General features: G+C 39.2%; 1 protein-coding gene across 4 annotated transcripts in view; it reads left to right on the forward strand.

The window, feature by feature from the left end:
- Positions 1–4,102: 4,102 nt before the first annotated feature.
- XRCC4 (X-ray repair cross complementing 4) overlaps positions 4,103–13,565 on the forward strand; it is a 239,926-nt gene continuing 230,463 nt past the window's right edge. The window contains exons 1-2 of one of the 4 annotated variants that reach the window (XM_019652567.1): positions 7,862–8,505; positions 12,426–12,540. Coding sequence is in view for 1 of the 4 variants with exons in the window: in XM_019652564.1 (XP_019508109.1) it covers positions 4,352–4,360 (9 nt within the window). In the remaining 3 variants the exon portion in view is untranslated. Of the gene's footprint in view, positions 4,177–4,206; positions 4,361–7,861; positions 8,506–12,425; positions 12,541–13,565 lie in introns of those variants that run through there. The other 3 variants (XM_019652565.1, XM_019652564.1, XM_019652566.1) reach the window with 3 other exon arrangements.

Below are 13,565 nucleotides of genomic sequence, written 5' to 3' on the forward strand. Positions count from 1 at the left end.
CAAAGCTCCCTGAAGTTTTTACTTGTAGTCAGGGTTACAAGCCACTATGCTACATAGGACCAGCATCTACTTCAGTGGTTTTCAAAGTGTAGTTCATGGAACCCTGTCATCGGTTTATGAAGTCAATGCCATTCTTATAATACTAAATAGATATTTGCCTTTCTACTGTGATGTTTTTTGTGTTAATGGTGCAAAATACTGGCAACAGAATTATCATCTTAACCAACTTCCTCTACCCTCAAACCACTGCAGCACATAAAGGTTGCTTTTCTTCTTGAATTTCTTGCAGAACTAGTGGCATCATTGTATAATAATAAATAAAAAAACCCATAAGATTTGGTGACAAATAGAGCTGTTAAGTTTAAATTTAAGCTTCAGTAATTATAAGCAGTGTGATCTTGGGCAAGGCACTTAACCCTTCTGTGCCTTTTTCTTCATAAGCAATGTAGTCGATAATGTAAGTCTTGAAAAACTGGAGTTGTGCTTCATCAACCCTCACTAAGCACCTTCAAAATGATTTTCTTATTTATCCCTTCCTTTAACCTAACTACTATTGTCAAGAGTTGAGGCATTCAATCATCTATTACCAGGATCACTGCCATTTGTTTCAAAACTGGTCTCCCAAACTTTAATCTTCCTCTATTTAAATATACCCTCCAGCTGGTTTCCTTAAAAGCACACTACTCTTTTGCCTGCTCAAAGTATTTACCAGGTAAGCCATTAAATGTCATCAAAACGAAGTCCTTAGTATGGCAAAAACCCCTTCAAGATCTGGCCCCAACCTTTCTAGTCTCATCTCTCATCATTTCACTGCTTAACTTTTATTCCTGCCAGTCTCCAAGCAACTTTTCAACTTGATGCCCTTTGGCTCCATAATGGCCACTTCCTTTATCTATCTACAGGATAAAGAACACTGTCCCAGTTCCAGCTAATGATTGCTTCCCTAATCTAGCTAATGATTCCTTCTCTAACCCCTAATCACTTTTTAATATATAGGCCAGAGTGTTACCTCCTTGGGGATATCTATCTACCCAATAGTTTCCAGCCAGAATTACTATTTCCTGTATTTCTAACGTATTTTCTGCATATCTCTGCTACAAGATGAGGGGAAACATTTCACACCTGCTGTGATACTCAGTTTAACTATAAAATTTGGGCAATAGCTCCTACTCTGCAGGGTTTGTGCGCATTAAATGCGAGTATCTATCGGTACACCACTTAACATACCAACAGAGTAAGAAATGAAGATAAACTTCCTTAGATTAACCAAGTAAAAGATGGCAACTGGGAATCATTCTGACCCTATTTGGCTCACTCTAAAGCCCATGGTCTTTCCACTACATATAGTCTTTCTACATGTTAGCAGATAACACGTGGAATTTACTTAATCATCTTCCCTACTGGACTGTGTTCCTTGAAGACACTGAGAATGTCTTATATGACTTTGTATCCACAGGTTCTCATTCGAGTACTAACTCTAATTGACACTGTGATGTACATTAAAAGACCTAGTCTCCACTTTAAGAACTGTGCCTAAGGAGGGGAGAAATATTGGCAACACCCTATTCCTTTTTTCTTGTGTTAAGTGCAATGCTAGAGGGATGCTGGAGGTATATACATGGGCTATGGATGCTCAAATGGATACCTAAAAGGAGTAGAAAAGGAGAAGGGGCAAGGAAGGCTTTTTGGGAAGAGATGAAATTTCAGCTGAATCTTGAAGCATGTAAAGCGTTAGGGGGAACAAGGCATTCTGAAGTTGTCAAAAGGATTAACTCATAAGTGGTATAATGATCAGACCGTTTATGCTCTGATAGTTGTAAATTGTTACCACTGATAAACATTTTAAGGCCTTAAAATGCATTTAAAAAATTGAATTCATTAAAATATGGTAATTTAGATTTAAGTCATTATTACTGGGTTACCTCGCAAATATATTAAGTTTAGGAGCAAACTCAAAAAAAAACCTCATTGTGCTGTTCTTCCAACTACAGTGCACTTTCTCTAAAATGCTGACATCCTAAGCTCACAGGGAACAGAGCAGGAACGCAAAATTAATCACCTGGCAGTTGTTTCTATTATCCACCCATGTCTGATCGGCATATCATAGTTGAGAGCAATAGATCACTAAGACATATCAGTTATGTCGTTTCTGTCAACACAGCCTGAAGATTTCTGGCACCTGGACATTAGGGTAAATTTGAGCCCTGGCTTCAACACCTAGTAGGTGTGTGACCCCCCCAAGCATGTCAGTGTTTTTGTACCCTGACTGCCTTCACTTGTGAACATCTATTCAGAAGTTGTTGTGGGCTTGAAATAAGACAATGCTGATACACTGATTTTTCAACCACAACCGGGCATAAAATGAGAGCTACTGTTGTTACTCTTGAAAAATCAAATACGGCCAGACAGTTTAAATACTGTTGATCTTAAATACAGTACCTGTCTTACTTTCAGCTAGTGCATAAGACAATTCAATGATGAAAAGACGAATATATCTTTGACTAGTACTAGGAGTAAAATAATTCAATTTCAGCTTCTAGGAAGATATGCAAGACTTAAGAGTAACAGTCTACTGTTTTTAAGTTGAAGAAGGAACCACATTTTCTAAGTTAAGTAAGAGCTCACTAGCGACACTCATTTAAGAGCCAGTGTGCCCGTCCTATCATGTGGTAGGTTGGGAAAGGGGCTGGAGAATTTTCATGGCCAAGGAAGGAATAAGCTGCCATCCACTGCCATCTCTTTGCTAAGTGGTAAGCTTCTCCAGGGAAAAGTCTGTGACCGATGCCCCGCTATAATCAAAGCGGCTGTCATAAAGCAAGCAACAATTAGTGAGCTTCCCATTAAATGTCTATGGGTTTTGTGCTGCAGGAACTTCTGGAAACACAAGCTCAGCAACTTCTCCGCATTGTGGGGATCATAGTTGCTTTTGATACTATTATGAAAGGCACACATTCTTTCCCCAGAAGTAGGCTCATACAGGCAACATCTGGCACGTGAATTTCATAAATTCATCATGAGAGCCCCGTGTAGAGGCTGCTGGCATTTACCATAACAAAGGTAAAATGACTCAAGACAGAGCTTGGGAGATACTATTACTACTGCTATTACACCTGTCCTCTGGCCGTGCTGGCTGTACCTCTTTTTTTCAACCTGGTGATGTAAGCATTCTCTTGCAAACTTTTATGACTTATTTCAAACTTTTCTAAGAGGCCCAAACTGTCAAAGGAATCTACAGTAATACAAAATAACACATACAGCCTTAACAGAGTGTGGGGAAGGGGAGGAAGGCTGGAGGCCAGGCCCCATTTCAGAAGAGAAACCACCTCTGCAGAGAACGCCAATCATTAAAATCTATAGTTTGTAAAGTGGCATTTTTAAGGTTGAGAGAATGGAGCAGCAGAGCCCTAAAAGGCTACTGCTTCAACAGGTGAAAATTAAGGCGTGGAATTTGGGGTTTATTTGACAATGAAATAAACACCTGGGCCAGGCCCCCAGGGAGAGAAGGAGACGCGGCATAACCAGCGCACACCCGAGAAGTTGTAATGCCTCAAAGGGTCCAGGACCACAGAGTTTACGTAACCGACGGGTTCAGCCAAACCAGCACATTTCTTCCTAACAAGTCAAGAAAGTGGCTCCGCGGGGCCAGATGGGCTCCGCGACCCCGGGGTCTTTCTTGGGTGGTCGGCCCTGGTTCTCCCCAGTTGGGCACGCAGAGGCCACACGGCTCCAGGGCCTGCGCATCCTCCGAGCCCCGGCAGAATCAAGTTGGTGACAGGATTCCCTGGCCCGCGCACCCACTGCCGCCCAGCCCTTCAGTCCTAGTTTAAGCCCACAGCCCCTTTACAAAGCTCATCCACGATCCCACAGCCCCGGTTCTTACCATAGTGAGGCCGGCGAAGCCTCAGCCACATCACCCTTCCGGGCCCAGGGCGGAACAGGCGTGCACGCCCCGCCTGCCCGTCTCGCTCCCTCCCGCGGTCTGGTTGGGCCTGTCAGGGCACCTCCTCCTGAGCCGTAGCGACTGAGACGCTACGATAGGCTCCTCTCTACCGGAAAAGGCGGGTGTAAAAGACGTCATGCAGTCCTGCGGAAGTAGATGACAATCTCATTGGCTGCTGGACGTCCGCCTGTGGGAGCGGGCCTTTTGGAGGAGACCGGAAGTGGGGTCACTGACAGGTAGGGTTCGGAAGTGGGGGTTACCTCTTTGCAGTAGTAATTGTAGTCCTGTCCTGTGTTTCTTGTTCTTTCCTCCCACCCCTTTTCTTTCTATTTTTGTTTTTGTTGTTGTTGCCAGTTATTTCCCTCTAGAATTCCGCAGTGCGTGGATATTTCCCAGCACGAATTCCCCTCAATGTATAAGGTACCGGGCCTTTGGGTTTTTGACTCTTGGAGACGCCTGGGTTTCCTGGCCTTATCCGAAGGGCCTGCACCTGCTGGGCGTCCTTTTTAGTTTCTGGTGCTGGGCGTCCTTTTTAGTTTCTCCCGTTGCACCCCAGGGGTTCTTTGGATTGCAGAGCGCCTTTGAAATGCCTTTTAAAGTTCTGGGATTAGGAAAACTTTAACCTGGATGGTTGTGTTGAGTAGGCTGTTTGATCATTTCCCTAACGCTGGCCTTTTCTCTCTCCCAATCCCGAATTTTTTGCAGACTGTCAATGGGTTGCATCTGGGGCTGAAACGTTTTAGGCCTTTTGGGATCAGGAAAAAACTTTCTGTAGTAATAAATGAAAAGGAACTGCCCTTTACTGAGTTCAGTAATTATGTACTCTAGAAAAGTAATCCATCAGCAAGACGAATCGCATGCCAATTTTTTCTTTAAATCAGCAGTGTTAATTAACTTCCTCTAATATGAATAATTCCATTAGATGAGGCTGTATCCCCCCACCCCCGTTTTTGTCTTCATATATTCTAGTTAGAGAAACAGGCACGTTGACATGTTCAGTTTGCATAGTTCTTGGGATGTTTTGGGAGTTGGAGGCGCAGAGCTTATCCCTTGGTTCCCTTAAGTGAATCAGAAAATGATGGCAACTCTTTGGCTCCAAATGTATACTTTATTTTTTTTCTCAGGCCGCAGAAGGTTCTTTTCAGAATGTTATTTTTTAAAAAATACTTTATTAACTCGGAAAGTGAATAGAGAAAAAGAAGGAAGGAAACTCATATGAGTTGATTTATGTGCTGTCTATGGCCAAACTATGAGACCCTTCCATATTTATGGCAACACAGTGATTAAAAAATTTGGATTTCTGCTATCTGTGATTACATTGTTTGCTGCAACACACACTTAAAAAAAAAACTATAACTACTTTGAATCTATTGAATTGTCAAGAGTTGGTAAAATATACAATTTTAGCAGTTATTTACAGAGCTTTATTCATAGGAAAATGAGAGTGCCACAGAGGAATAAAGATGGCTTCTGTTCCTTGGAGAAATTTAATGTTTATGGGAGAGGGAATAAGAAATGTATAAAAATGTACAGTACCCTCCTATCAAAAAAGCCATTCAATGCTCTCCCTTGTAATTGCTTTACATTATACCTAAATCCGGCCACTCAAATTAAATTGGCTTAGTTATGGAAATTATGTAGTGTAACTCATCAAGCTCGGCTTCTAAAGTAGTAAATGTGTCTGTAGACTTTATAACTGCTTTTGCTTTCACGTAAAGATCGTTTGGATCTTGATGAACACTTAGGGTAATATACTTCTGTGTGAAGCTGTGCTTCAGGCTACCTGTGAAGAGCACCAGGAAACGGAAGTTGTTCAAGATCAGAATTGATTTACTATGTTTATAGATTATAATTAATTTTAGGCATTGGACTCTTATGTATTTCGCCTTCAAAATAGTAAAGAACAAATGTTTGTCAGTTATTTTAAAGTTATCCATAGAAGAACACAATGGTTTATTTTTTATTTATTTCGTGTAACAGCAAACAAAGTTAATCTGATCATGGTGAGGGGAGGTCGTAGTTGAGCTACATGGCAGTTAAGCACGTAAACTCCGTTTTGGTTTTCACTGCCAATGAACTAATTTAAGTACTAGTTTACATCACTAACTACTTCCAAAACCTCATTTCCGGTAGCTCTGCCGTGGATTCTCATTTCTTACTAAACCATCTTAGATCATTTGGCATGCAGTAAGCACTCAATAAGCATTGCCTGTTGCTGTGTGCCTGGCTTTCTCTTTCACTAAATTAAAAACTCCTTAAAGGGCGAGATAATGATGCAGAGCTGATTGACTTGCCTGTTAGTACTCAATGAAAGGTTTTTAAAATAAATTGGTACTGCATTCATAGCACCAGACTACTCCTCCCCTTTTCTCATTTTACTTTGCACATAGCACTGATAGTGTTGAAGGTTTCCTTTTATTTGTTTTCCCCTATTTTTATTCACTGATATTCACATGTATTAAAAGGCAGTCCTTTTACTTAACAGCTTGTTTTTTCTGATCCTCAAGTAGCCTCTATAGTCTGAGGTTGAGGTTCTTTTGTATTCTAGTGTGTGTTTCCCCCCTCCCTTTTTTTAAATTCTCTTTCCCCATGGCTCTAAGATTAAGATCCATAAAAGTTTTCTTTTGCTTGCATATTATTTCTTTTACTTTAAGAAATGACCTTTCTCCACTTCTAACCCCATTTATTTGCTCTTCTAAACAAATATCCTCCAAGGAGTTCTCTATGCTGCAAATCCCAATTTCTTTCTTTCTTTTTTTTTTCCTATTTTTTCTTGCATGGGGGAGGAAAAGAAATTTTCTTATACCCTTAGAAATTTCTTCTGATGGATTAATAAATTAACATAAGACACATTTACAGGAGAAAATGACCAAATTATACATACGGGGATTTCGTAAGAATATGAGACAATAGGGGACAAATTGGGCAGTTAAGGCTTATATGCCATCTTGCTAAGGAGAAGGGGTAAGGAACAGTAGTTTGGGACTTTATAGTGGATGAAAGCAGTTCACATGTTCCCTAAATAAATGCTTATAGAAAAGAAAATGTCCCCTAAATAAACGTTTGCTGGGCTGTCTTTTAACAATGGGATACAGAGAGTACCTTGCTTGGTTCCTTCCTATCATACACTGGTTCGTAGTAGACTATTGTTATCTATGATGATAGCTCTCTTCCTGGAGCAGGTCCTCTATCTAAATTTTTTGGCAGTTAGGGGGAAGGTTAAAGCTTCTTCCTGAGTCTTTTCTTTCTTCGAAGTAACCAACTTAAAATAATCAGTATCCCAAAAGGCATATTTTGGGGTGACAAACTCTGCTTGCCCTCAATTTAGATCATTTCAACGTGGCTATCGCTGCCATGCTCCCTCAAAATGCCCTTGTTAGTGTCAGAGTGATCTCTAGGAGTTTATCATTCTGTCCTTAAAGTATTTGATCTACAAGCAACTTTTGATATAGTTGATCACTCTCTTTTCCATGGTGTATTTTCTTCACTTGATTTCTAGGACATTGCATTCTTTTTTTTTTTAAAGATTTTTATTGGGGAATTGGGGGAAGGGGAACAGACAAGTTGCTGTCGTTTTGTTCTTCAGTCTAGTTGTGGAGGACGTTGCTTCACTGGCCCAAGTTGGCACCATCATTGCGCTCTTCCTGGGCGAGGCAGATCAGTCACCGGCTTCTGGATGGCCGCTCACTGCGGCTGCTGGCCGCTCACGCTGGCTGCTGGCCGCTCACGCTGGCTGCTGGCTACGTACGGTAGCCCATGGCAACCCACTGCAGCTGGGGCTGCAGCCTACGCCGTCGCTGGTGACTCATGGCAGCCCAGCTCCAGGTTGAGCTGTTGTTCAGCATTTTAGCTGTGGAGGGCAGTGTCACTGGCCCTCATATGTGGGATCCGAACCGGGGCTCCCTGGCGTCCCAAGCCAGTTCTTAACCATTGCGCCACTCGGCCAGCCCGACATTGCATTCTTGATTTTCCTTCTACTTCATTGGTTGCTCCTTTTCAGTCCTTCCTCCTTTTCTTTCTGATCTCATATTGTTTACGTGCTCCAGGGCTCAATCTTTGGTTTTCTTTTTTGCCTCTGTCTACAGGTCCTCTTGATGATATCAAGTCTTAATGACTTTAAATACCATCTATAGACCGAGGACTACCAAATTCATATTCCTCTTCTCCTCTCTTTCTAAACTCCAGACACACATATCCAATTCTCTATCTCTATACCTCCATTTGTTTACTTAAAGTTATTCAAACTTAAATGTCACAAACTGAACTTCTTTCCCCCCAAAATTGTCCCATTCTTTCTCATCTCAGTTGGTGGTAACTCTATATAGCCAGTTGCTAAAAGTTAAATATTTGGAGTCATCCTTGACTCTTTTCCTCATATTCCATCAAATCCACCAGCAAATCTTATTGACTCTATAAACTATATCTAGAATTTGACCATTTCCTACTATTTCTGCTTTTAGTACACTGATCATCTTTCTTGAATTACGGTAATTATGTTCTAGCTGGTCTCCCTGCTTTCTTCAAGCCTTGCCTCACGACAGTCTATTCTCAGATACTTAAAAAATGTAAGTAAAAAATTGTATTAAAGTATAAGATTCTAAATGCATTGTGTTATCCTAGATTGGGTCCTAGAATAGGCAAACGATATTAGTGGAAAAACTGGTAAAATCCAGATAATCTGGAGTTCAGTTAAATGAACCAATGTTGGTGTGTTCTTTTTGATAAATGCACCATGGTAATGTAAGATGTTAATATTAGAGGAAACTGAGTGAGGGGTATATGGGAACTCTGTCTTACCTTTGAAACTTTTCTGTAAATTCAGAATTTTATTCATATATATATATATATATGTATATTTAAAAAATGTAACATTACTTCTTTGCTGAAAAACCTTTTATGAATTCTCATTTGCCTCATGGTAAAAGCCAATGTCCTTACACTGGCCTACAAGACTCTGCATGATCTGGTTCCCCATTACCTCTCTGACTTCATTCCTTTGCATTCTCTCCTCTCTCTGTTCCAGCCCTACTGGCTGCCTTGTTTGTTGAACACACTAGGCTCACTTCCACCATAGGGCCTTTGCACCTGCCGCTTCATCTACTTGAAATGCTTCTTCCCAAACATCCACATGATAATTCCTTCACCTCTTTTATGTATTTGCTCAAATGTCACCTTTTCAAGAAAGCCTACCTCAAACTACTATTTTAAATTGCAGCTTTGCAACTATATGACTTCTCTGCTTTCCTAACGGGCCTCTGTGCTCCCAATTTCCTCTGCCTTGTTTTATCTTCTTCATTTATTACAGCACTTATTACCATTTTTTATATCTTGCATGCTTATTATGTGTATTTTTAATTGTTCATCTTCTATTAAAACGTATACTCCACAAAGACAGGAAATTTTATGTTTTGTTCCCTTAACCCAAGCTCTAAAACACTGTCTGAGGCAAAGAAGTACACATTATGTTTTGGTTGAATGATTGAAATTGATGGGTGTTTGAATTTGTAATCCTTGATTTGCAATCAGTCTGAAACACTGAATTGTTTATCATTTCCATATATCATGCTACTTCTTGCCTCCAAGTCTTTGCTTATGCATGTTCTTCTGCCCGGAATGCCTTTCCTTACCTTTTTCCTTGCACCTCTAAACTATTTTCGCCTTTCAAGATTCATATCTTAAAAAATGTAACTCAAAGAGGCCTTTCCTGAAATGTCGTGATGGCTTATGTGCTGCTTTTCAAAGGAGCTCCCACCCTTCCTCTGCACTTGACAAACTTGGGTGTTTCTGTCTCACTAGAGATCTGGAAATCTATCCTACTCATCTTTGGGATATGAAAGCCTGTACATACGTAGTCAATGAACATTTTAATGCATTAATGGCAGGACCAAAATCACTCATCTCTAAAGGGGTAGAGTTTTGATTTCAAGCTAGCTCTTCTGAGAGCTCTATTTACTATACCTTGTTTTCTAAGGAAAAGGTGACTGTCTTTAAACTAATAGAAGGGTGTTTCTTTTTATACAAGTAGGAGGTGGTTAATGTATTTGATAGCCCTGGGTAATACGCTCCTTATCATTTGTGAATCTTCCAGTGCTAATGAGAGAGTGAATTGTGTTGTTGTTTTTTCTGAGACACTCTCTGAAATCAATGAACAGAAGGTTATTATAGTCAGCAAATTTTTGATAATGAAATTGGGCCCTTTTTGGGAGAAAAACTCCACTGAGACTTTCTTTGCCTAAAGGAAGAAACCCATACTAGAATTCCAAACTGCTCCTGAAGCCTTCATGCTTTTGTAGATGCCAGTACTGCCAATAGTTGTAAATTAAACTTTTGCTTGTGTGCCATTGGGGAATCCCAGGGTATTTACAAGGTATTGCAAGGATTTTGTCCCAGTAATATGTAAATTTGCCTTAAGATTAATTAATGATTAATTTGTTAACTTTTCAGCTACCTTTTATAGTAGGTATTCAGAATTCAAACTGTTCGCTGAATATCATCATCATTGTAGTCTGTAAACCAATCTTTTATAATTCTCCCTAGCCTTTAGGACTAACAAAAAAGGAAACAATTTAACGGTAAATTCTGAAAAGGTTTCAGTGGCATTCAACCCCAGCAATGGGGTTGAAAATGATGATTAGGCTTGAAATTAAGTCATCAAAAACAACTATTACTTGGAGGACACACTGAATTTGTGGGTGATTTCTTTGAGCTTTACTTAACCCTGCAGAAGTGACCAAAATGTTGAAATGAGCAAGGAGCTTAATCTTGTCTTTGTGTGAGAGGATGCTTTCAGCCTATTGTAGTTTTATCTGGACAGTTAATGAGAATTTTATTGAATAAAGAAAGACATTGCTTAACGAACAGAAACAAGTGGCTGCTAAGAAATGAGATGCAGCCATTGTTGAAGGGACTCATCAAAGTCCTGAGAGTATAAATATTGACACGCTGAGATATGTCAATATTTACCAAGAATTTGGAAGTTGCCAAGTTCCTGTTTAAGAAATATGACCCTAGCACCAAACATGGTATATCAATAAATAAGGAACATGTCCACATGAACAGCTGCTCAGAGAAAATAGGATAACATCTGTCTAAATGTAGGGGCACTTAAAAAGTTAAATTTAAAAAAATTATTGATGCTTCTTTGGTAATTTGTAGGTAGATGCTTATACAACATAGTATACTGATATGGTCCATATGTAGATTTAACTTAAGTTTTTTTTAAAAAAATGAGAGCATGGTTGTAATTTATAACTTTGTAAATTTGTTGTGCTATGATCCTCATGTATAAATTGAATTAAAAAAGTATTCCCTTAATATTGTGTTTAGGAACTGACCCTTCATTTTAAGCATTCTTCTTAAAGAAAATTGCTCACGTCATGCCTTAGATTTTACTTTTGGGAACTACAAGTTTGTGCTCTGAGAATTTAGCAACAGAGAAAGCATAAGACTTTTCTGGAGTTTCAGTGTAGTAAGGAAATCTTACAGTTTGTCTCAGAAGAAAATCTGTGACTTAAAGAGTGAGTAAAGTCTATATGTTGGGTTGAAAATGACAGATCACCACTGTTAATTCCCATATGAATATCACTGTAGTAAAACAGAGCATTTGATGCAAAGTGGAATGACATTTGAAGCTTTTATATCAAGTCATTGGAACCATTCAGTCTTATATTTGTTTTGCAGACTTCTAGAAGGTTAAATTTTCCATTTTCTAAATGATAATCCTAAACCAGTCCTAGAAGCTCATAAACCATGGCTATGGGGATTGCGCCTCTCATTGCTTCTCTTTTCTGATAGCAGAGATCGATGGTTTTTATTTAGTCACCTAATCATAATGTTATGTTTATATTGTGAAGAATGGATGCAAAGTGCAATTCAGGTCATATATTCTGTCAGAAGCTACATTTGTTTCTATAAATACCTTCATAAACATGCAAAAACCCCACAAATTTACTTAGAGATTTATAAAAAGTTTTTCACCTATTTTTAGTATGTTAAAGATGGGAAGGAAGGAAACACAGTTTTAAATTTTAAATGGATTGTTCTTTCTTTTAGAGAGAATTTGCCAATATTTTGAGGTAAGACATTGGGTTTTAAGGAGAAAACATTAGATTTCTTAATTAGTGATTTTTAAAACTTGGAAAATAGAAAAACCTTTAAAATAGGAAAATCATGTAACCAGGATTGAACCTTTATTTTGAATAGACATATCATGATTTTTTTTTTAGAATTATTGAGCCTAATGCAAAATATTCACCAGTTGCTTTCTTTAACCTCCTGTTTGTTACCAGTTATTTATTATAGAGTAATAAGAAAGTTGCCCAGTATTTTCAAAATGTCCTATGTTTTAGATTTGATGAGAGTATAAGCATATTAAGTTGAAAAAGTAAAACTTCCTGTTTGGTGATGAATGTTACAAGTTTAATAAAGTGTTTCCCACTATATTATGACTGAGTATACACATTGCTTCTTTACAACTGTTTTGCAGGTGCTATTAGATAATTGAGGTTAAGAGAATGAAATGATTTGCTGAAGTCCACACAACCAGTGAATGACAGGGAGGATTCACCCTGAAGTCTGTCTGAATCCAAAGCTTGACACAGGTAGCTGAAGCAAGAAGGAGTTTCTTGGCGTCATACCTAAAACATTGATGGTTAGATCTAGATTCTGGTGCCGTTGGCATCAGTTCTGAGCTGCTGCCCAACCCTCAGTTCCACTTTTTGTTATTTTGGTTTTATTGTCGACAGCTCCAGGTTTAGTATCATAACACCAAATTGAATAGAGAAGAATCTGTCCTTTATTAAGCAAATAAAAGTCTTGCAATTAAACCTCACTGGTCTGAGTTGTCCTAACTTGAATCATGTGCTCGTCTCTGCATCAGTCACTGGGGATTAGAATGTAATGTTGGTTTAACCTAGGTGTGTGTCCTACCCCTGGAATGTGGGGCCAGTCCGCTTGCCCAAAACCTGTGGACTGAGAAGAGCAGAGGTGGGCTCCCTCAGAGTTTTGTTGCTTCAAGCACGGGGAGTCTGTATTGGGTAGCAAAAATCAACAAATTCTCTCTAAATACTGAATGAATGAACTCACCTTTAACCTGAATTGCAGTGGGACATGGATCATAACATTGATGGTATTCTTTGACCAATGTTTAATGATAGATAACAATGCTGAATACTTCAGTTGGGAACCTGTTTTTTAAGGATCTGAAAAGGAAAAGTACAAGCAAGAGTTATTCAAATTAGGACAGATTAAATGAATTCAGCCATTTAAGTTAGGGTCACATATTGATCATGTGCCCGGAACTGTAATAGGTGTTAGATTTATATTGGTTAGATGAAAAAAAAATCTACAATGGCATGAGTCTTATGATATGCCACAGGATGGAAAATTTTGGGATATAATATTACTTCTGGTTTTTTTTGTTTTGTTTTGTTTTAAAGATTTTATTGGGAAATTGGGGGAGGGGAACAGCACTGGGGAATCAGGGGAAGGGGAACAAACAAGTTGCTGTTGTTTTGTTCTTCAGTCTAGTTGTGGAGGACATTGCTTCACTGGCCCAAGCTGGCACCATCATTGTACTCTTCCTGAGAGAGGCAGATCAGTTACCGGCCTCTAGATGGCTGCTCAC

This window comes from Hipposideros armiger, unplaced genomic scaffold (assembly GCF_001890085.2).
Source record: "Hipposideros armiger isolate ML-2016 unplaced genomic scaffold, ASM189008v1 scaffold_182, whole genome shotgun sequence".
Lineage (NCBI taxonomy): Eukaryota > Metazoa > Chordata > Mammalia > Chiroptera > Hipposideridae > Hipposideros > Hipposideros armiger.